At 35.6% G+C, this 24,031-nt stretch overlaps 1 protein-coding gene across 2 annotated transcripts in view; it reads left to right on the top strand.

The window, feature by feature from the left end:
- The window catches only part of LOC135840888 (5-hydroxytryptamine receptor 1-like), a 919,288-nt gene that overhangs the window by 44,846 nt on the left and 850,411 nt on the right, over positions 1–24,031 (top strand). For both annotated transcript variants that reach the window (XR_010557794.1, XM_065357633.1), the window contains exon 2: positions 15,295–17,106. Coding sequence is in view for 1 of the 2 variants with exons in the window: in XM_065357633.1 (XP_065213705.1) it covers positions 16,162–17,106 (945 nt within the window). In the remaining variant the exon portion in view is untranslated. The remainder of the gene's footprint in view (positions 1–15,294; positions 17,107–24,031) is intronic.

The following is a 24,031-nucleotide window of genomic DNA, read 5'->3' as shown; positions in this document are numbered from 1 at the left end:
CGCACACTGATTTTTTTTATTTTTGGGACTTTAGCTGCGTACCTATGTATAAATTGATGATTCCCGCGTGAGTTCGCACAGGGTGCAACATTTTTCAGTTTGAGCTCGATACACTGGGATTTTTTTTTTAATGAAAAAATAAGAACCTTAATTAACCGACAATTTTCAACGATTACAATTGTTAAGGGCTGGTGAAATAATATGTACAAATTTCAAATTTGGGTTTAGGTTCCAATTTTTAAAATTTGGTTACAGGTTTATTACTTGAATGAACATTTTTTCTCCAAAATTTTTTGGGTCAATTCCGAATATGTGTAAGGTTAAAAATTCCTAGTTTACTTACTCATAGTTACTTGGCCATGACAACGGAGATTAGTGACAGAACTACGAATTTTCAAGGATTACAAGTTCAGGGCTGGTGAAATGTGTACAAATTTCAAATTCAGATTTAGGTTCCAAATTCTTGAATCTTGGTTACAGGATATTACTTGAATGAAAATTTTTTCTGCAAAAATGTGTTGGTCAATTCTGATTATGCGTAAGGTTAAAAATTACTGGTTTACTTACTTATACTTGGCCATGACGACGGAGATTATTCCAAATTCTTGAATCTTGGTTACAGGATATTACTTGAATGAAAATTTTTTCTGCAAAAATGTGTGGTTCAATTCTGATTATGCGTAAGGTTGAAAATTACTGGTTTACTTACTTATACTTAGCCATGACGACGGAGATTACCGGTAATGTGATTAATGGCGACATGGTATGTTCAGATAACCTTAGATCCAACTTCCGAGTCTAACTCAAGTTTGCATTCATACAAATTTCAAATTTGGGTTCTTGTTTGAATTTTTTAAATTTTGGTTTAAGGTTATCAGGTGAAAAGTTTTTTTCCAACATTTTCCGGGTCAATTCTGGTTTGCATCAGGAGCCTGGATTAACACAAACACGCGTGAATCAATTTGTAGGTACTTAGTAAAAAGAAGGTGTGAATCAATTCGTACCTACTCTTGAAAAAACGAGGTTGGAATCAACTCACCAGCTTCCACAGAGAAATGGGTGGGGGAGGGGGTGGTCGTGAATTACAAATAATAATTCATTTGAATATTTTGTTTCTAATCATATTTTTGCGTCTAATTTATCTGAAATTCATTTGTTTTGGTTTAGTTGATTTTATACACTCAAAAAGGAAAGATTAAAAATATTCATAAAGCTTGACCAAAATCTTTGATAGTGGCTCCATCCAAATTTGATATGTATTGGTAAATGTGTACTCTTCCTTCTCCTTGGGAAATACCATCAGAATTGGATGGTCATTGTCGCGGACCTTGATATGTTTTCTTTACTAGGGTTTTTGCTGCCAGAGCAGCTGAAACTCTATCGCAATTGATTTTAATCATCTACCAAATGTTTCAATTAGTAGCCAATCAGTGAACAGTATTTTGCAGAGACCAATCAGTGATTAATTAGTACCTATTTATCATTGCCACATGTTGAGAGATTTTAGAATTTGGAATCAGATTAATAGTAGCCTATTATATTTTTAATATTTATTTTAACAATACCTTATTTTTTATTTTTTCCATCAATGATGATACTCACAATGCTGTAAATTTCTTGCTTTTTGGCTGTATAATCAAATCTGTGGAAAAAAAACAATTTTAACAAGAGACAAAAACCCTCTTGCAATCAGCGAATAGCTGGCGGCTTGTTTTCTTATGAACATACAAATATAATTAGTTTTCTTTACTTATTTTCATTTTTTTGATCTGTCAGGTCGGGAATGTGGCGAATGCGAGTTAATAATATTTAGCTGTTTGTTTTTGTTTAGTTGATTTTGTACACTCAAAAAGGAAAGATTAAAAATGTAGGTACTTATTTGTATGAGTCAAAAGCTAGCTGTTTTCAGACCATAGATAATTCTACTTTAATTTACAGTAGGGTGGGGGGGGGGGGATTGAAAAAAACCATGGACTCGATTTGGGCGAAAATTAGCGAAGATGTTTATTTTGAATAGAGAGCTAGACTACCTCGATTACTTTTCACAATCTTTTCGATCAAATTGTTCGATCGAAGGTAAATTTTCTTGCTTGAATTTTTTTTTTTTGAAACCTAGATAGTAATTATGTATGATTATTTGAGTGGAAATGTTATAATATCAAAAAATTGCTGAAAATGACCGCGAAAGAAGTTTTTATTGTGGTATTTTTAACTTTTTATTAAAAATCCAGCGTTTACTCTTTCTAAAAGAAATTTTTAATGATGGAAAAGTTCTATAAAATTAATGAGAAATGCTAATTTTCGGAATCCGCCTATCCTCTCAAGTGGCTATATTGGAGGTCTAAAAGTGAAATTAAACTAAATTTAGTGAACATCTCCATACTCAGTTGAAAATCACTCTTAAAAAATGTCAGCTCATGAAAGTGCCCCTGCACAGGTGAAATTGGTCCTCATAACGAGGATACATTTTCGCAAAAAATTGTGCTTTTCTCGGTTCAGCTCATATCTAACATGTTTTGGGAAAAAGTCGACCTGGGCCATTGCCATCAAAATCCATGTCTGCTTTCAAGGTTCTACCAAAAGGTTGAAAATGAGTGAGTACCTACATAAATAGGTAGGTAGCTGATTTTTGAGTAAATTCGTGTTTTGAAAATATTTTCTTCTCAATAATGTTTCCCATTAATTTAGCCAAAATATTGAAAAATATCATTCCTGAAACTGGGGAAATATTTTAGAACGTAGGGGTGCCAATTTTTTGATTAGTATGTCCAATTTCAAAAAAATCGAGAAAATTGGCCAACAACGCATCATTTTTATTCGGGAGGTTTTTTTGAAATTGACAATAATTACTTAAAAAATGGTCATCACTGCTTTCCTAGATGTCCCCCCAAGTTTTAGAAATGGTACCTTTTTGGGGCGAGAGGGGGAATATTTTTTAAAAACACGAATTCACGTAAATTAAACGATTAGGTAGTGAATTTTCAACTGGTGGTCTTGTATTGTGATAGTGATAATTTTCTAAATACGAGTAATTTCCCGCAGCTTGCGGGATATTCTTTTACCCATCACTTGAGCGATGCTTACGATCTAGGTGTGGGAATTTCTATAGGTATATGTAATTGGGGATGGTGTTCCCTGTACTTGAAATTAGCAGTGCTTGCTAACCTTACTAGGATTTTTAATTCTGATTACAAATGAATAAAATTTACTTCCAATCTAATGTCAACCTTTTTCAGCTCAATATTCAGTAATAATTCTTGCGACGATGGTTGCCAGCTTCGTTGACTACTGTGAAAAAAGAGCATTTTTCGATACAAATAACATGTGGATCATCATTTATTCTTTTACCCATTTCTTGGGTGAAGCTCACCTTCTAAGGGTGAAGATTTCTAATGTATGTTACTGAGGATGGCGTTTCCTATCTTTAAAAAATAGTTTCTTGCTTCTATGATTTTTCTGACGGTTCAGATATCTGATTTGGCTTGAAATTTTTCAACGGTTACATGTTAAGGGCTAGGGAAATACATACAAATATCAAATTCGGGTTTCACTTCCAATTTTTTGAATTTTGATTACAGATTAATAGATGAAAATTTTTTCTTCGAAAATTTTCAGGTCAATTTCAATTATGCTTAGTTAAAAATTCTTGGTTTACTTACTTTTTCTGATATTTGATTACATTCACCTTGTTACAGGTATAACGTTGCTCATTTCTACGTGTTTGTATTTATACAAATTTCAAATTCAGGTCCTGGTTCCAATTTTTTAAATTTTTATCAGAGGTTATCAGATGAAAGTTTTTTCTCCAAAATTCGTTGGCTCGATTCCAGTTTACATCAGGAGCCTGGTTAGCACAAACAGGCTTGAACCAATTGTGCATAGTAAAAAGAAGGTGGAGGATAAATTCGTTCGTAATTTTTCAGCCGATTTTCAAAATCTAGGATTTTTTCACTCTCCTTTGAGCAGGTACTTGATCGATTTCTTTGATTTTTTCAGTACAAAACTGTCAGGTCATTTTGGTATATCACACGGTTTATTTAATTTTGAGGAAATTTTGGGAGCCAATGGAAATTTTGAAAGGACAAAACCAATAAAATGGTTAATAATAATAATCTTACTCAGGGTTCTCAAAAGATTTTTTCGATTTTCAAGAAATTTATAAGCCAATTAGAGGAAGCTTCTGAAGATCAAACTAAAAAAAAAGATCAAATTTACCTATAAAGTGTTCTTGAAAACATAGGAAACGATTTATGCCACTCGGTATTTTACATTTTCTTACATTTTGACAAAAATTTTGAGGTGTCATACCTCCCCCTTCCTGCTCCTGCCATCCGATTCTGTGAACCCCACCACGAATAGTTCATTGCTGTAACTACGCTGTAAATGAATGCTACTTGGATTTTCTTCGGGTTTTCAAAATGATTTCTTCAAAATTTGGCAGGCTTTTGAAAATTCAGTGATCAAAGAAAGCTCAATTTTGAGCTTTTGATATTTTTGTTTATAGTTTTTAAGCAGCTCTCAACTATTTTGAAAATGTCGCAAACATATTTTCTTCGAGTTGCAGCTGTCCGGAGCACGAACTTCACCCTGTCATCCCAAGGCTAATTGAAGGGCTAATGATAGAGGTTTTCTTCATTTCCTGGACTGAAAAACTTGCAGAAAAATTTTGAGAAACATCCATAATGGTTTTCAAAATTTTTGGATTTTTATTTGAATTTTAAAGGTACCTTACCGAGGCTCCCAGCTCGAGCTACATTTCGAAGAAAAAATCGCATTAGTTCCTTACCTGTAGTATGTAATTTTGTCTATGCCTTCGTTATTTCTTGAATTTGAGAATGCAATAGAACCTGTTTTTGATGCTGAAAGTTTTCCCATTGCTGAAATGAGAGAAGTTGAAGAAAAAATTCACTAAAATTGGTGAGGAGTAGGATCAACTCCGTATTAAGCCAAAGTAGGTTGTAATTGAGGCCATGAAATAAGCAGTAAGTAAGCTATTCGTATTCATTGAATTCGAAAATTTCAATGATATACTTGAAAATATCTTGCTTATAAGTCTAGGTACCTACCTACTTATTTAGTGGTTTTTTGTATACATTCACTCCATCTCATTGCAGTCAAAATTCGTGGATTTCTTTGTTTGCATTTTTTGTAAAATTGTAAGTAGGTAAGCAAAGTGTGTCTATATCCAGTCCACCTATACAGAGAAAACCTCGAGAGGAAAAAAAATGACTAAATAATTAACAAATTTTGATAAAAAATGATCCTTCGCATTATATAGTACAACACTACAAAAGCACCAAAATCTGATTCTTGGCGCTGTAGGGCAACTTGAACTTTCGACATGAAAGAAATACCAACTAGGACTACCCACATCACCATTATTTATTAACACGTATAGTGGCAGGCTTAATACACACAGCGTGGCATTTCAGAGAGGTCGATTACATGAAAAATTATTATTCGTCTTGGAATAAAATATGACGATAAGAATTTTTTCATTCGACGAATTTCGCCCTGCTCTCTATAGAGATTTGAACCGACAACCGACTATACAGTACGTTCATTTATCCGGCAAAAATAGCCCGAAAGAAACAAAAACACTAAGGAAATTTTTTTCCCACGCTTCATAAACCTTTCAGGTACTAGGTAGACTTTTCACGAGATAAAATTAGAAACGCATTATTTTCATTTTTCCGACCATTTTTTTTCACTACTACTCGATCCAAAGAGGCTTTTGGTTTTCTTTTTTCTTTCTCGATAAGCGCTCGTCGGTCTCGGTGTATGGTGTATGGAAAAAAGGCCAGAAATACCTCCTCGAGCTGGATTTTTATCGTGTATATTTTGTCGGTCGATTGTGCGGGGTCGTGCTTGTTGCGTTGATCCGCTTTTAAAAGAGGTATTTTCGACGTCTGTAATTTTTTTTTTCAGCAGTGTTTTTCAATAGAGAAAAACAGGAATTTTACTATACGTCGTCGTGGTCGTAATATTTTCCGCCTTTTGAGAGAATTTACTCGCGAATAACACGCCGATAAGTATACGTAAATATCCGAGTGGTCAGTTTATATATTTTCTGCGACTCGATGGATGTAAAGAAAGAGACAAGGACGAAGTACAAGTGGGAAGTATAAAGATAGGTCAGGTTGGAATTTTTTCTATATGGTGCGTTGAAATGACGTAAAAGTTTTTGACGATGTTTGTAACTTTCGAGAATGATTTTCAAAGCACCTTTTGTGAATAGCTATAGGGAGTTATTCAATGTCAAATCAGCTTGGTTTTGGGTTTGGGTTTTCCAATTTTGATAAACATTTCTGTTTGTAGGTTTCTCAAATTGGGAAAGAAAGAAAAATCGCCATCATTGACTCTCCAATCTACCTTGAAACAGGTGAGGTATTTTTTTTTCAAAATTTGAAATTTCTCGTCATAGAGGTAATGCCCAAATTTGAAGTTTAGTTTTACTACAACTTGGCAAAAATCTGTTTCCGGAGTTTGAAAAGTACTTGAGAGTCGTTTCAAAAAATTTCGAAAGTTCAGAGCTAAGTTTTTTTTTGTTTTGAAAAACTCAAAAACTTTGCCAAATTTTGGAGGTGTTATTTGAAAATCTGAAAAAAAATTCAGGAACCAAACATTTAGGTATACCATATTTTTTTTTACAACAGTGAACTTTTCGTAAAAACCATCAGGGAGAAAACCATGGTAGAGGGAGGGTGCTCGTAAGACCCCAAAATTTCGATGAAGATTTGAAAAATATCAAATATTGTGTGGTATAAGTAGTATAAGGTATCGTTTCATATGTTTTCCCAAGGGCTGAATACGAATATCCACTCATTTCTCCAACCTCTCCCCCTCATTGGTCCACAAATTTCCTGAAAAATTGAAAAATCGTATGACATGTATTGTGGTTCATTATAGTCCAGTAAATAAAGCACTTTTTGGAGGTAAACCCAAACAAAATTGCGACAAAAGATTTTTTTGCTTTAAAAGGTCTAGGATGATGTCCTAAACAACATATCCGGAGCCGCCCCCGATCCACCTGGTGCGTTCCCCCCACAGTGGATTTTAGCCCCCCAAAACACGTTTTTCGCCATTTTCTCCCCCCGCATTGCATTATTTAGCGAAAAATGTGTGGATAGATTAAAAATCTACGTCAAATTTCCGATCTAATGATGTATCAACTTCCCTTGTTGGTACAAGGGGGGTGGGACTACAACCATTTAAAGAAGGGGGTTTTCTGAAAAATGCGCAAAGGCAATAGCCGCCTAAGAGGGGTGAAATGGTCTCCGAGAGCGTTTAGATTGATATTATCATGGAAGGTGGGTACCATTGAGAAACTTCCGCGTGGAAAATTTCAGATCCACTGCCCCTCCCCTTTTTGGGGAACCCCCCTTTTCTAAAATTTCAAAACCATTTTTCTCAGCCCCATGTGGACCGATTTTGAAAATTTTTTAGTATGTTGTACACATCCTTTGGAGGTACACCCACAAAAATTTTCAGCCTCCTCCCCTCATATTTGCCCCTCAAAATGATGTAAAAATGTGTCGTAAGGAGGGTTGAGGTAAAATGGGAATTTTGCGGAAAATAACTGAGTATCAATAAATAGGGTGTCGTTTTCTTATGATTCGATACCGCTGAGCACGAATATGACGTCAGCTTTTTTCCTACCCTCATCTAGACCTCTCCAGAGCACTTAGCCCCTTCAAATTTGACTATTGTTAAAAAGCATAAAATAAGTTTGAAACGCCATTTTGAGGGGTAAATATGAGGGGAGGAGGCTGAAAATTTTTGTGGGTGTACCTCCAAAGGATGTGTACAACATACTAAAAAAATTTCAAAATCGGTCCACATGGGGCTGAGAAAAATGGTTTTGAAATTTTAGAAAAGGGGGGTTCCCCAAAAAGGGGAGGGGCAGTGGATCTGAAATTTTCCACGCGGAAGTTTCTCAATGGTACCCACCTTCCATGATAATATCAATCTAAACGCTCTCGGAGACCATTTCACCCCTCTTAGGCGGCTATTGCCTTTGCGCATTTTTCAGAAAACCCCCTTCTTTAAATGGTTGTAGTCCCACCCCCCTTGTACCAACAAGGGAAGTTGATACATAATTAGATCGGAAATTTGACGTGGATTTTTAATCTATCCACACATTTTTCGCTAAAATGCAATGCGGGGGAGAAAATGGCGAAAAACGTGTTTTGGGGGGCTAAAATCCACTGTGGGGGGAACGCACCAGGTGGATCGGGGGCGGCTCCGGATATGTTGTTTAGGACATCATCCTAGACCTTTTAAAGCAAAAAAATCTTTTGTCGCAATTTTGTTTGGGTCAAACTCTTTATTGACTGGACTATTAGGTTTTTGAAAGATTCAAGTACGAATATCGATGCCAAATTTCTGAGAAGTTGGAAATTCTCAGCGTTCCAGCATCGCATCCAATTTTGGATTCATCAATTTAAAATGAAAAACTTACCTATTAAATTATTTAAGAAATTGAATGTAATCGTAGTGTGTTATTGTTATGGACTTTCTGAAGCATGCGGGAACAGCAGAGCACATTTTTGAAACATCCTAAAATGGGATATTTGCTCTTATTTTCAGATTACTTCAAATTTCACATTTGCCATCAAAAATTCGAGCGCTTTCGGTGTTTTAAATCAAGCCGAAAAATAAATATGACCAAATGGAATAAATAAATTTTGTTTACCTTGCTTCATGAGAAATTACGAATTGAAGGGTAAGAACAAATTTAGGTACAGTTTTCATTTTGTTGTTGTTACTGTCAACGCTGGCCCAGCTCTAGAGCGAAGGGTTCTTTCAATTGGGCCCATTCTTCCCAGCTTTGAACCCCACTGATTGGGAAATGTTTCATTCCATAGTATTTTGTCATGTTGTTGAACCACATCCCCACACGGCTTCATTATCTTCTCATCCCTCACTATTAGGTGCAATAAAAAATGTATTGATATTTTTTGATCGAATCTTCTCTAAGTTCATATATTCTCTTATGAATCTACCTGCATTTTAAATCTTACTTCTCAATGCAGGTGTTGAAAGACAAACCTCGAGTGTCTTTTGCTATATTTTCAAGGTTTACAGATCTCATTGTCATTTTATTGGAAATGGCGGCCACTCTTGCAAAATTTATTCACATATCTATTAATCCACGTTCCATATGTACCTACTTAGTGGTTAAAATAAGTACCTAATGAAAAATATAAGACTCACTTCCTAACCTATATTTAAAAGTTCAGGCTTAACTGTAGACAACATTTTTTTATGTGCTTTTCTATGGTCATTATAAGAAGGCCTTTAGTGTTATCATATTATGTTATAATTGAACTGATGTGTTTGTTGAGCACGTGTGGTGTTGTGGCAATCTCACGACTCACCTCTTCGCCTGGGTGGGTAAGTGGGTTTTCAATCATTTTTGGTGAGAGGCTCAAAAATCCAAGAATTGATTTTGGGACGTACGAGTATTTCTTCCCTATGGAATTAAATTGGATCAAAGTTGAGATTTCAAGTTACAATGCGATTTTAAGGAAAAATCATTTTAACAAAAAGAAAAAAAACGCTTTCAAATTGAAAAAAATTTTCACTCTGCAATTGAGGCGAAATGGTTCAAATTTTGTCAATTTATTCAGTATTTTTATTTATTTCATTATTTAATTATTCAATTGTCAATTAATATTCATTAGGGTAGATTGTCCAAAAAATAATGTCTGCGGATTTTGATGAAATTCAGCAGATGAGACCTTAATTTTGAGATAGAAATTACTCAGAGATTTTGTTGGCTTCATGGTTTTTTCGCTCCTGTCGCAACCTAACCTGTTTTGAGGGAAATGACCCAGTTCAGAATGAAAATAGGTATTTGAGATTCTGCGTCTATCTGTAACAGATATTACTTACTTTGGATATTCCGCGGCCCATAAACACCTATAAGAAACCTTTTGGATTTTCGTGCTCTAAGTGCAATCCGTCTCTCTGAAAATGGCAACCTCACGACTCACATCCTCGCTTGGGTGAGAATGTTACAAAATATGTTATGGTTGTACTTACTTCGGATTTTCAAGCGTTTCTGGCAAGAGGCTCAAAAATTCCAAAAATTGATTTTTGGGACATATCTTCTTCCTATGGAATTACATTGGATCAAAGTTTAGGTTCAAGGTTAGAATGTGATTTGAAGGAAAATCCATTTTAACATCCAAAAAGAAAAAGGTTGATTTTTATACCTTATTTTTCACATTTAGGGCCCTTGTAATCAAAATTGGACCTTACTGAGAGATGTGTATATGTACATGTGAGCAGAATGAAAACAAAATTGATGCCTGGAAGTTGACCTTGGCCAATTTGGCAACAAGGCAACTCCTGATGCCGCCGTTCTGGTGCTGGTCTCTCCCACTACAAAACCAAATGCATATTTGTACTGCTTGAAAAAAATGAGCGTGTTACACAAATATAACTTATGAATATTGAGCAGGCCAAGTGACTGGAACATGGGCAAAGATGGGGTGTCCCAACGCTCTCCAGCCACCACCCTTTGACAGCTCGTTTTTTCAGCACCAGTATAGGCCAGATCCAGCATTAAGCTGCCCCTCCCTACATTATGACACAATACCTTGATGCCCCCTCAAAGTCTGCCATGTAGAACCTCCGCAAATGAACCTGAGACACCATCCCAGAGAGGTATTTCAATAAGTGAACAATTTTGCAAAGCTTATCTCTCAGGTTGATGCAATGTACCCTCCAAGATAAAATCGCATCTATATAAACTCCCAAATACTTATGTTCCATGACCTGTACCAAAAGAGCACAGTCACATGACCCATTACAACCAAATACACCTGGCCACTCGAAGTCCTGAACATGCTGATCTTGAAAACCAAAAACAAGCAATTCGGACTTTGAAGAGTTTATTTTGAGTTCCCTGCTATCAAACCACCCTGCGATTGTCTTCAAATCTTTATTAAGCAGACAAACAAGTTCATCTACAGTCTTGGTGGAGATAAATAAAACTGTATCATCAGTAAAAGCACTCAGGACACCTCTCAAGGAAAGCTTAAGTGATCCATTGATATAAATTAGAAAAAGAAGAGGCCCCAAGAGGCTCCCTTGAGGCACCCCTGGTAAAACCTTAGCCACAGCACTCAGAACATCCCCAAATTCGAACACGTTGTGTCCTACCACTTAGGTAAGAGTGAAACCAACTTACAATAAATTCTGCAAATCATCAATGAGTAAATTTTGTTCAATTGTACATATTACGAGTAAATGCTTCAGCCACATCTACATATATACACAACTGCCACTATTTTGTTAGCCTCCATCTCTTGCACAACTAGGGTAACATGGTGAATAAGAGCCTTCTCAGTGCTCCTGCCTGGGAGGAATTTAAACTGTAGATCAGAAAAGAAACCACAGTCCAAAAGAAAATCAAGCATACATTCTTTTACAACTGACTCAAAAACCTTTCCAATTGAGGGCAGCATTGACACTGGATGGTAAGAGGTAACCTCCCTATTATCACCCCCCCCCCTTGAAAATTGGAACAACAACAGCGTCTTTCAAGTGCATAGGGTAAACCCACTCCTCAAATGACTTATTGAGCAATTCAAGCAGGGCCCCACTAAACTGGGAGCGAGTTTTTTCAAGATTTTACCAGATATACCATCCTCCAAGAAGCCACCTCCTGATGAAATAAGCATTTGAGATTCTGCGTTGATCTATGATACTTCCCTCAAAATCCAAGACGACTTTTGAGTTCTATTGAGCGATTAAAAATTTGAAAATCGCTTATTTTTGGATAAATTCGTGTTTTAAAATTTTTTCTTCGCAAAAGTATTTGCATGAATTTAGCTAAAATATTAAAAGATATCATTCCTGAAATCGGGGAAATATTTTGAAACTCAATGGTGCCAATTTTTGGTCATTACTGCCAATTGAAAAAAAAATGAAAAGAAAATTGTAAGTTTTTGGCTATTTTTCTTGATTTTTTGAAATTGGCAGTTATGACCAAAAAATTGGCACCACCTGCGTTCCAAAATATTTCTCCAATTTCAGAGATGATATCTTTCAATATTTTGGCTAAATTAATGCGGAACATTTGCTAGGAAAAAGTTTCAAAACCTAAATTCATTCAAAAATGAGCGATTTGCAAATTTTTAACCGCTCAGTAAAATTATAAAAGTGGTACATATTTAATTCTGATAACATCAACATAAATTGACATAGAATCTGAAATACATACATACATACTAGAGCTGAAAACGGTACTCGCTGACAGCAGGTAACTACTGTACCCGTATTGTAAATTCTTGCTTCTCGCTAGTAGCGGGTAGCGAGTTAAAAAAATGTCGCACCGGTTCATGATAATTATAACTACCCGATGTGCAAGCGTGTCTGTAAAAATCGGACACAACAGTACACAAATCCAGTAAAACGGACATGTTGTGTCTGTTTTCAAAACAATACGCATTGTGTAGTGAAAACCAGACACTATGTGACTGTAAAACCGGTAAAACGTTCACAATGTGACCGCCTGCTGATGGAATGGTTGCTTATCTCAAATGTATGTTGAGTTGCACATCGTTTTCGTTATCACAGTAAAATGAAATAGCTTTTAGGAGTCTGATATGTAGGTAAGTACATATTAGCCATTAGGTACAGATAACGCAAATTTCAAAGCTCCATCATATTTTTTGTGGGGGTTGTTTGAATGTTTGCAACTTCAATTTTTAAGTAATACCTAGTGTCACCCATTTTTTACATTTTTTTCAGACTTGGTTAACAATTTAATTTAGGCTCTCCATTAAAAAGTTAATTACAAAAATTTGGAAAACATTATTTTTTGACTCGAAAAAAAAACTCCCAAAAATTTGATTCCCACAAACCCTTAATGATTTGTATTTTTTTATTACTATTTGTTTGGATATCTGCATAGATATGCAATCATTTTTTTAAATGTGAAGCACTTTTGGAAAAAAAATGTACTTTACTCATTTTTCATAGATTACAAAATATACCTAGGCCTATTAAGTACTTACTTTGGGATAGAAAAATAATATTTATAGGTAGTGTTAGTATGAAAAGAAATGAGCTACCTAGACCTACCTACAGTTTTGCTGGAAATGTTCCTCAAATAACACGATTTCTTATTTAAAAATTATTTCACCCATTTGAAAGTATCACACACTGCTTAACACACCTCAAAAAATTTGAAAAATTATTTCCTACAGATGCATATTTTTGAGGGATAAATTACTTCAAAATTGATCTAAAAAAATTATCTCCTTAAGGAGGCTCAATAGGCCAATATGCATAATTTAATACCTATTTCTAAACCTTCACTAGTGGTGTACTCCTGTAAATGAAGTTTTGAAACATCCCTTTATGCGGGGTAGGAGGAGACCATCAGCAACCAAACTAAACATCCAAGAGAAAGTAGAGAGGAAACTGGTTCTGTCACTATACATATCTGTGCAACTACCCTAAACAGTTTACAGTACAGGTTAGGTTTTAGGATGGAATTCGTCTTATTGTTATTGTTGGTAGTTCCACACAAAGAATCTTTTTTTCTTTTGTTGGGCTATTGATTGTGAGAATTGCCTACACATTTGTAATAGGAGATATGCAAAAAACAGACACATTGTGTCTGAAAAACCGGAAAAAAACAGACACAAACAGCCATAAATCCGCGGACACAGCAGACACATTGTGTCAACGTTTTTGCACATTGGGTACTCGTAGTAGCGCATTGAATGCGTAGCGGGTGTCCCCGCATGACATCATCATTGTCATCAATCATGTCAAACGTCAATCACACATGCGAAGGACAAGTGCCGAATTGTAACTCCCCCCACTTACGCATTATCCAATTCTGGGGTGCGTGCGCAGACCATGTGTGAAAACATTCGGGTTGAACTCGCTATATGCTACTATCTATATCCGAATCAACCCCATACAGCCACTAGCGGGTTTAGCCAGTATTTTAACCAGATACTGGTTAGCGGGTAGCGTAACCATTTTCAGCTCTAATACATACTTTCATTTGGGACTGGGCTATTTTTCCCAATACAGGTTGGGTAGCAACAGGAGCGAAAAATTCAAAATTTTTCAAAAATTCCCTCTTTGAGTTCCTGGTGACCCTCTAAGGACATCTCTGGAGCTAAAAAAATTTTCTGATCAACTTTCAACTGAAATGAAGGTCTCTTCTGAATTTGGTTAGTGGTAATCTCATCATTAAAACCGGCAAATTTTTGACAAAATTATGAAAATTGAAAGAGGAACTAGTTTCCCTGTATACTCAAATCTACCCATTCTGCAAATTTGTTTACATTCAAACTACCTTTTACCTTCTTACCTAGATCTAATTGTTCACATGATTACCTAATTTTAAATTACCATTGGGTAAACACACAGTTATCTAAGTAGGAGCATGACTTGACTATAACTTAACGAAAATGTTCAATTTTTGTCCTTTTCGGTCAATTGAAATATGCAATAGGTACAAATTGTATCGTATTACTTACTTTTATTTAGAAATGTTTGAAAGTACATAAATGGTCATACGCTGTGAGAAAAACCGTAGTGCAATGTACTACATTAATGTGGTAATTTACCTTCAGTTGGAGAATGTATTACAAAGTAGGTACTTACTATAAGAGTGTAGTAGTTGGAGCACTACAACTCTTAGTACTTCATAGTTCAAGTACTACAACTATAGTACTTCCTTTTAAATGCAAGTACCATAACTGTAGTAGGTACCTACTTACTTTTGAGTAACCACAAATTATATCACTATTACCTACACATATCATAATCATTAAAATACGACCATTTTAATTTTTTCAACTTAATTTAAAAAAATAATGGGCGTATACGCTATGATTTTTGTTACTATGATTGAAATTACATTTCATCTAGGTATCAATCCTACGATTTTGAATTTTTGCTACATTTTGTGGCATAGGTCAACACCTACAAATTGTGGTAGAAAGTACTACTCTTTTTTCTCAGTGTATGTTGGTACATACATATAGGTACCTACCCATTTTTGAATATTTAGTGTAGGTTGTTTGCTTCGTCTGGACTGTTGATTAGCCCTTGATATTCTCAGTTCTGATTTGAAATGAGCCATACGAGTTGAATGAGTTAGCATTTGTGCTGTTTCATCAATTCTATGAAATTCTCTCGCTTCCTTTAAATTAATATCTAATAGGTACCCATATGTTCCTTTTAAATCATAAATGGGTGATTGATTAGAGCTTATCTAATCTAAAATTTGTATTTTTTTTTCTTTTTTACCAGGTGTGACAACGATGACAAGTACAACCTTACTTTGAAAAGCTTCATAAATTTCCAACCATTCGAGCAATGATGCTTCTGACGAGTTGTCGAATATTTCATCAACTAACCAACAACCAAAGAACAAAGCTACCGAGAGAATAAAATTTTAAGCTTTGGTTCGATCAAAAATTGACGTGATTTTGCTGAGTCTCAAAAATAAGCCTATTTACTTCACTCCTGAGTCAATTTCAAGCTGTCTCAACAATGCTCTAACAACGATGAAATTTCACTTTACGAATTTGACTTCATCTGGGTTCGAGGGTAGGCGCTGGTTTGATTGCAGAAGAACGTGAATTATGATTCGATTATCTGAAAAATCTGCCGGATTCAGAAGATGAGATTCGTTAATAGTCGTTTCGCTATCTCGTCGCGTTTTTTTGTGCGTTCTTGTTCGAAGAGATACCCACTTTTTTGGTGTTTTCGCGTTACTACTCAATTCGAAAATAAATTCTAGTATGTACGACTGGTTTATCGAGAATCCGGCGAGATTGAGGATCACGACGACGACGCAGACGCAGACTCAGCAACGTCAACGGCCGCAGCTCCGTCAGCAGCAACAGCTTCATTGTATGGCTGAGCCTGAGCTAAGACAATGGCCACTTTTCGAAGATGGATCATCACAATATCTCGACAAGTTGGAGATAATATCGAATAGTAATAGTACGACGAATTCGATGAAATCGACACCGTATTCGCGAGTGTGAAAGATAGAAATTCGCCGTGATTGGGAAAGTACGCGAAGAAGACATAGCCGCGATAAAGGCCGATAAATGTAGGGCGCCTTTGCGAAAGAAAATTACATCCTGCAAAAGGGCTCTTAATTCTCGTATGGAGGCTTACAACAACAACTACAGTATTTTTATGACAAATGAGAGCAACCTATATCATCGTAGCGATTCAATTACAGACTCTGTGACCGATTTCACCGATACAGCGCCGTCGAACGGTACGAATTTCTCACGCAGCACCATATTCGGCTACAAGTCGCAATACACGACCGTCGAAGCGGTTGTAACCGGCCTCATACTATCGCTGGTCATCGTCATCACAATCGTCGGCAACATCCTGGTATGCTTGGCTGTATTCCTCGTCCGCAAACTACGCAGACCCTGTAACTATCTGCTCGTCTCGTTAGCCGTATCCGATCTGTGCGTGGCCATCTTAGTGATGCCGATGGCCTTACTATACGAAATCCTCGGCAGGTGGAGTTTCGGTAATTTTATGTGCGATTTGTGGGTATCGTTCGATGTGCTGTCGTGTGCCGCGTCCATCCTAAACCTGTGCATGATCAGTGTCGACAGATACTACGCGATTACCAAACCGCTCGAATACGGCGTCAAACGGACCCCTAAACGTATGATTTTGTGCGTGTCCCTGGTGTGGCTGGGGGCGGCTTGTATTAGTCTGCCGCCCTTGCTTATTATCGGTAACGAGCACGAAGTCATCGAAGGTGTGCCCCACTGCGTCGTTTGCCAGAATTTCGGATACCAGATTTACGCCACTTTGGGATCGTTTTATATCCCCCTCACTGTCATGATCATCGTGTATTACAAGATTTTCTGCGCTGCTCGACGAATCGTACTCGAGGAGAGGAGAGCTCAGTCCCATCTTGAGACTAATCATTGCTATTTGGAGATCAGTGTCAAGAATGGTGACGGGCCTCCGGAGTCTAGGTTGGCTACGTCGTACGAATCTTCGCCAGCCATTTCAACTACCGCTGGTGGTAATCGAACGTCGTCTCATCATAGGACCAGTAATACTAGTATTGCAACGGTGAGTGTTTTTCGAATATTTTTCTATCTATAGTTATATGTGGAATTTGTAGAGTAATTACACCCCCCCCCTCTCCTCCATCTTCCGAGGCAGCTTTTTTTCTTTAAGAGGGACATACTAAGAAACATTTTGAAGCAAACTTGCCAAAACAAAGTTTACCCTGCTAACAAAATGGCGGCTATTCTGATTGACAGGTCATTCGAAATCGCAGATTTTGCGTTTCAACATAGGACTCGCACGAAATTTTTCGAAGTTAGACGAAGCTAGATCGAAAAATCATGAAAAAATTTATGAGCAGCCAAAATTTCAAGTGCTTTAAAGTGCATTTTTTGATTTTTGTTAAATTATCAAGTTTCAGCCAAAAATGAGAAAAAAAAACAAATTTTTCAAAAATGAGCAATTTGGCGAATTTCGAAATGTTAAATAGGTTGGGTAGAAAATCGATCAATGAAACCAAACATTTTTGAAAATGTATCTTTTTGAGGACCCATCTTCTCTCCAGGAGCCCCTCTTTAGCGGAATTTTTTTCTGATATACATTTAACTACAAATAAAGGTCTCCGCTGAATCTCTCCGGTATTTTTTTATCGGAGTTGAAAATGTGACCAGGTGTAAAATTTTCTCTGTTTAAAACTGTTCATTCAATTTTTTTCAGTTTAGGCCTAATGCAGTTTTTGAACCCTTTAGGAAAATTTAAAACCTTGCAGAGCTTATAATTTTCCGTTTTTGTAAAAGTACCTAGCTAAAATTTTTTGGAGCTTTACAAAGCAGCCAAAATCGTTGGCAATACGAGGAATAAGTATAAAAACTATATACGAAACGAAAAAGTAAAAATTACCTAAAACAATTTTTAAAAAAAATCAAAATTACTTACATATCAAAAGGACTTAGTGATACGAGTACACTTTCACCACTTCAGGCTTCGAGCTGATTTTTGAAATTTGAAAGAAATTCCCACAAAATTTCATCAAATGGAGCTGGAAAGCCGAAAATACTTGTTTAAAAATGTGAAGACCGTTTGATGTACGAGTACATAAAAAGGTGAACTCTATTTGATAAAATTTTAAGTTTCAAAACTGTACTGGAGGCTCCAGTAATTTCCGAAAAGTCGATGTAGGCTCCGAAATGACTCGAAATCTATCTGCAGTCGACTGTATGGCGTGTTGTAAATTTTGGATTTCCAGCTTTGTTTGACCTAAAATTTACCTAATGAAAATTTCGAGCATTGAAAAATCTGCTGAAGGCTCTACAACTGCTCAAAACGCCTCGAAATCGTTTCTAATCGATTTGGCAGGTCGAAAATAAGGTAAATATATGCAAATTTCAGCTTTCTAGGTCAACTTGGGATTTTGATTTTTTTTCTCATTTTGGCTTGAATTGTATTTTCAAAAATGCTCCAAAAATTGGAAAAATACATTTTTGCATGCTCTTTCAATCTAACTTTGTCTAGTTCGAAAAATTTCGTGCGAGAACTATATGTTGGATAGTAAACTCTGCGATTTCGGCCCACCTGTAAATTAAAATGGCCACCATTTTGTTATCACTTTTTTTTGGCAAGCTTGCTTTAAAATGTTTCTTAGAATGTGTGCTTTTCTAATAAAGATGAGCGAAATTCAAGGATTAAAAATGAAATCAAAAGCGAGTAGGTAATAAGTATCGTAGCAAAAAGCAGAGAACACTCTTGCAATCAGGTAATAGCTGATATGGTTATGGAATTTTTCATCTTGACAGATCTCCTGCCACTTTTTACGTCGGATATTATTCTCTTGAGTGAATCAGAAAGTCAGTAGACGATCAATTAATAATACGATCAAGGTTGGTAAAATACCCTCACACGACACAAAGTTTTGAAGAAAACACGATAATCGTAAATTTTAAGCGAGATTATCTTAAAATCTATGATGAAAATTTTGAAGTTTTGCCTGTTTGGGGGTGCATAGAAGCACTTTTTGGAAATGTGGTAAAAATCAGCGTTCCCACCTTTTATAGAGCACCAAAAATTCGCCAAAACTGTTGAGAAATAATTACTTCTCCATGGTGTCTATGACGAGAAATTCTGAAAAATTATCTACCCCAAGTCCTACAACGTTTTTTCGTACTCTCGATTTTTAAAATTCCGAAGATCACGAGAAAAAAACTTACCGAAGCAATCAAGTCTATGGATAAGAGATTTGTTAACTATTGATCCTACGACTTTTGATGCTCAATTCCATTCTTTTTATTATTTGAGGATACCATTTATCGACGAGTTTAATCAGATAAGGCCGAAAAAATAAATCACAAATGAGAAAACTTACCAGAACAATCTAGGTGCTAAATTTTTTTCCGAGTATTGCTAATTTGATGACTTGTACTTTTGAAGATATCTTTTACCGAAGAATCTACTTATATAATAAAACAGAAAATGAGAAAACTTACTAATACTGTAGCAATCAAAAGTAGGTGAAAAATACATGACTATTACTATAGTTATGATTGTCCCACGAGACACCAAATTATAAAATTCTCTGGATCCATTTGGATCCAATCAGATCAGAGTTTTGATCAGATTACAACTGTTTGAACCTGGAGGATACCGGAGTTGACCCGATAAAATCATGATCAGAGCGGGATTCTGATCGGAAATAAACCCGGGTCTTTGTATGTAAATAGGTTCGTTAACTTCACGTAGATCTCGCTCTGTGCACAGGAAAGTCTCACTTTACCGTCATATAGGTAATACATATGTTGGAATTGAAAATATTCTACAGTGGAAAAAATTCGATTCCGCTCTTTTTTTTATTAAAAAAAAGCAGAGCTCAAAAAAATTTAGCTGTTTGGACAGAAAATCAAGGGTCGTCGTCTTAGGGATACAAAATTCCTCAAAAAACTGATTCAATCTCGGAAAAAACAATTTTTACAGTCGTCTCGATTATAGTGGCGCTCGAATCTATAAAAAATATTCCCAGATGCGCAGTAGTTGCCCAATCGCACATATTGAGACTTCGGGACATTTTGTTTTTTGGAAGATTTGGACTATGAAATATATTGGATATATTATTTTTATGATCGACAGGTCAGCCAAAATTGCAGATTTTGCTTTTCAGCATAGGTTTCGCACGAAATTTTTCAACTGGACAGAGCTAGATCGAAATAACATACAAAAATTCATCACCAGTCAAAAATTCAAGTGCTATAAAATGCATTATTCGATTTAAGGTGAATTTTTAAAAATCAAATTCAAACCAAAAATGAGAAAAAAAACTAAAATTTTACCAAATTGACCTAGAAAAAGCAGAAATTTGGCATAAACCCCATTTTCGACTTGCCAATTTGATTGAAAACGGTATCAAGTAATTTTTTAGAAGTTTTGAAGCCTCAAGCAGATTTTTGAAACTTGAATATTTCCACAAAACATCATCAAATTAAGTTGGAAATCCGAAATTCACGCTGCACTCCAACTTGACATTTGCTATTAAGACGACTGCTGGCGAGTTTAAGTCATTTTAGAGCCTCCAGTGACTTTTTGAAAATTCTTGGAGCCTCCAGTAGAATTTTTGAACTTGAATTTTTCACAAAATTTCATCAAATACGGTTGGAACAGCAAAATTTACTCTATAAAGTAATTTCAATGTGCTGTGAAGTTGACTGCAGATAGATTTCAAGTGGTTATGGAGCCTCCAGTGACTTTTTTAAAATTCACCTCGAGCAGGTTTTTGAAATTTGAAATTTCCACAAAATTTCATCAAAAGGAGTTGGAAAGCCGAAAATACTTCTTTGAAAATGTGAAGACCGTTTGATGTAGAAAGGGCATACTTACTCTATTGATAAAATTTTGTAGAAATTTTAAGTTTTTTTTTTCAAGTTTAAAAAATCTACCGAAGGCGCCAGTAATTTCCAAAAAGTTGATGTGGCACTCGAAATCTATCTGCAGTCGGCATTTTAGCGTGTTGAAATATGAGTATAGAGTAAATTTACGATTTCCATCTGCTCAAGGCTCCACAACTGCTCAAAATGGCTTGAAATCATTTCTAATCGATTTGGCAGCTAGGTCAACTTAGTAAGATTTTGATTTTGTTTTTGTTTTTGGCTTGAATTTTATTTTCAAAAGTTCTCCAAAAATCGGAAAAATGCAGCACTTTATTTTTGCATGCTCATTCAATCTAGCTTTGTCCAGTTCGAAAAGTATGTTGGAAAGCAAAATCTGCAATTTCGGCCCACACCTGTCAATCAAAATGGCCACAATTTTGTTAGCAGAGCCCTCTTGCAATCAGGTAATAGCATAGGCTCTCACGACACAAAGTTTTCAAGAAAACACGATAATTGTAAATTTTAAGCGAGATTATCTTAAATCTATGATAAAAATTTTGAAGTTTTGCCTGTTTGGGGGTGCATAGAAGCACTTTTTGGAAATGTGGTAAAAATCAGCGTTCCCACCTTTTATAGAGCAACAAAAATTAGCCAAAACCGTTGAAAAATGATTATTTCTCCATGGTGTCTATGACGAGAAATGCTGAAAAATTATCTACCCCAAGTCCTACAACTTTTTTCGTACTCTCGATTTTTAAAATTCCGAAGATCACGAGAAAAACACTTACCGAAGCAATCAAGTCGATGGATAAGGGATTTGTTAACTATTGATCCCACGACTTGTGACGCTCAATTCCATTCTCTTTATTATTTGAGGATACCATTTATCGACGAGTTTAATCAGATAAGGCCGAAAGTAAATCACAATTGAGAAAACTTACCAGAATAATCTATGTAGGTGCTAAATATTTCCGTGGTCTCTAATATGTTGCTGTATACTTTTGAAGATATCCTTTACCGGCGAATCTACTTACATAATAAAACAGAAAATGAGAAAAATTACTAATACTGTATCAATCAAGTAGGTGAAAAATACGTGACTATTACTATAGTGATGATTGTCCCACGAGACACCAAATGATAAAATTCTCTGGATCCATTATAATCCAATCAGATCAAAGTTTTGATCAGAGTACAACACTGTTTGAATCTGATCACATGATCAGAGCGGGGTTCTGATCGGAAATAAAATCGGGTCTTTGTACATATGTAAATACATAGGTTCGTTAACTTCACGTAGATCTCGTTCTGTACACAGGAAAGTCTCACTTTACCGTCTTATAGGTAATATGTTGGAATTGAAAATATTCTACAGTGGAAAAAATGTTTCGTCGAGTTTATTTCTAGGTATGGGTACAGGGATCTTCCATTTCGAAAAAATCTCATGTCGGAATGTTGAAATTCACAAAAATTGGCTTAAAAACTAAAAGATTTGGACAGTTTTGACAATTAGCAACATGTTAATGGGTTTGAATTTGAAACAAATTCCTCTGTTTGAATAAAATGAAATGGAAATTTGTGTAGTGATTGAACAAGTAAAATTTTTGAAGCGTTGTTTTGGAATTTGAATGTGACTGTAGGTAAAAATTTAAGAAGTTATTAAATTTTCAGTCATGTGTAGGCCTATTACTCATTTCAAAAAGTAGGTAGATCGTATAAGCGATCAACTTCAACCGTAATTCCGAAAATTGCACAATGAAATATTGTCACCAATGCAGTACCTCAATCACCCCTCACTTAACTGTGCGATTTTCTGCATTTCTAAACCTGTTTCACTGATCAATTTTGGAATTGTAGGAACTTACAATTTATTCCACTGTCCATGTTGCCAAATTATGTCTCATTCATTGTAGTTGTTTTCATGCTGGCATGATTTAACCTACCAACTTTTTGAAAAAGTCTTTTTAGATCATTGTTTGAACAGAACATATATATCTTTCAAAATATCTTTATGATTTCTTCTCAGTTTTCACATAGGGTCGTTGTTAAGATTCCCGGCGGCTTAAACATCAGCAGAAGTAGGTATCTATCTACATAGGTATACTAGGCACTCTTCAGCATCGTTTATTTCGTTGTTTGACGAATGAAATAAAAAGTAATCTCCGCCAGCCAAACATGACAATTTTGATGATAAGTTTTTAAAAATAAATTATTACTTACTGTTTTTTTTAGAATTTTGCTTCATATAGGTATCTATCCAACAGTTATCCGGACTCAGCTTAGGGGGTTGGATTTGGATTCTTATACTTAATTCTCACAAAAAAAAAACGTGTGAATCACTCAGTGTTCGTTTCCGCTCTTTTTTTATTAAAAAAAGCAGAGCTCAAAAAATTTAGCTGTTTGGACAGAAAATCAAGGGTCGTTTTAGGTATACAAAATTCCTCAAAAAACTGATTCAATCTCGAAAAAAACAATTTTCACAGTCGTCTCGATTATAGTGGCGCTCGAATCTAGAAAAAATATTCCCAGATGCGCAGTAGCTGCCCAATCGCACATATTGAGACTTTGGAACATTTTGTTTTTTGGAAAATTTGGACTATGAAATAAGTATATTGGATATTTAAAAATAGAAAGAAAACAAATTTTTGACGCGAATTTTTCCAAAAATGAACAATTATTAGCGAATTTTTAACCGCGTTGTGCAGAACCCTGGAAGTGGTCTTGGATTTTCAGGCTAAATCTCTAGAACTATCTTTCGGATTTGAGCCATTTCCTCCAAAATCAGGTTGGCTAGGAAATCGAGCGTAAAAACCAAGCTTTTTTTCGGAAATTCGTATTTTTTGAGGGCCCATCTTCTCTTCAGAGGTCTCTCCATATCTGAAATTTTTCTGAGATACATTCAGATAAAAATGAAGGCCCATCGCTGAATCTCTCCGATATTGTTTTGTTGGATTTGAAATGTGACCAGATGTGTAACTTCTTTTGCGATAAAAACTGTTCATTTTTTTTTTCAATTTATGCAGCTTTTGGACTCTTTAGGGAAATTTAAAACCTTGTAGAGCCCATAATTTTCCGTTTTTGTAAAGCTGAAATTTTTTGAAGCTTTGAAAAGCAGCCAAAATCTTTGACAATACGGG

Source organism: Planococcus citri, chromosome 3, assembly GCF_950023065.1.
Source record: "Planococcus citri chromosome 3, ihPlaCitr1.1, whole genome shotgun sequence".
Taxonomy (NCBI): Eukaryota; Metazoa; Arthropoda; class Insecta; order Hemiptera; family Pseudococcidae; genus Planococcus; species Planococcus citri.
Note: the sequence above shows the minus strand (reverse complement) of the source record. Positions and strands in the feature narration are given on the sequence as shown.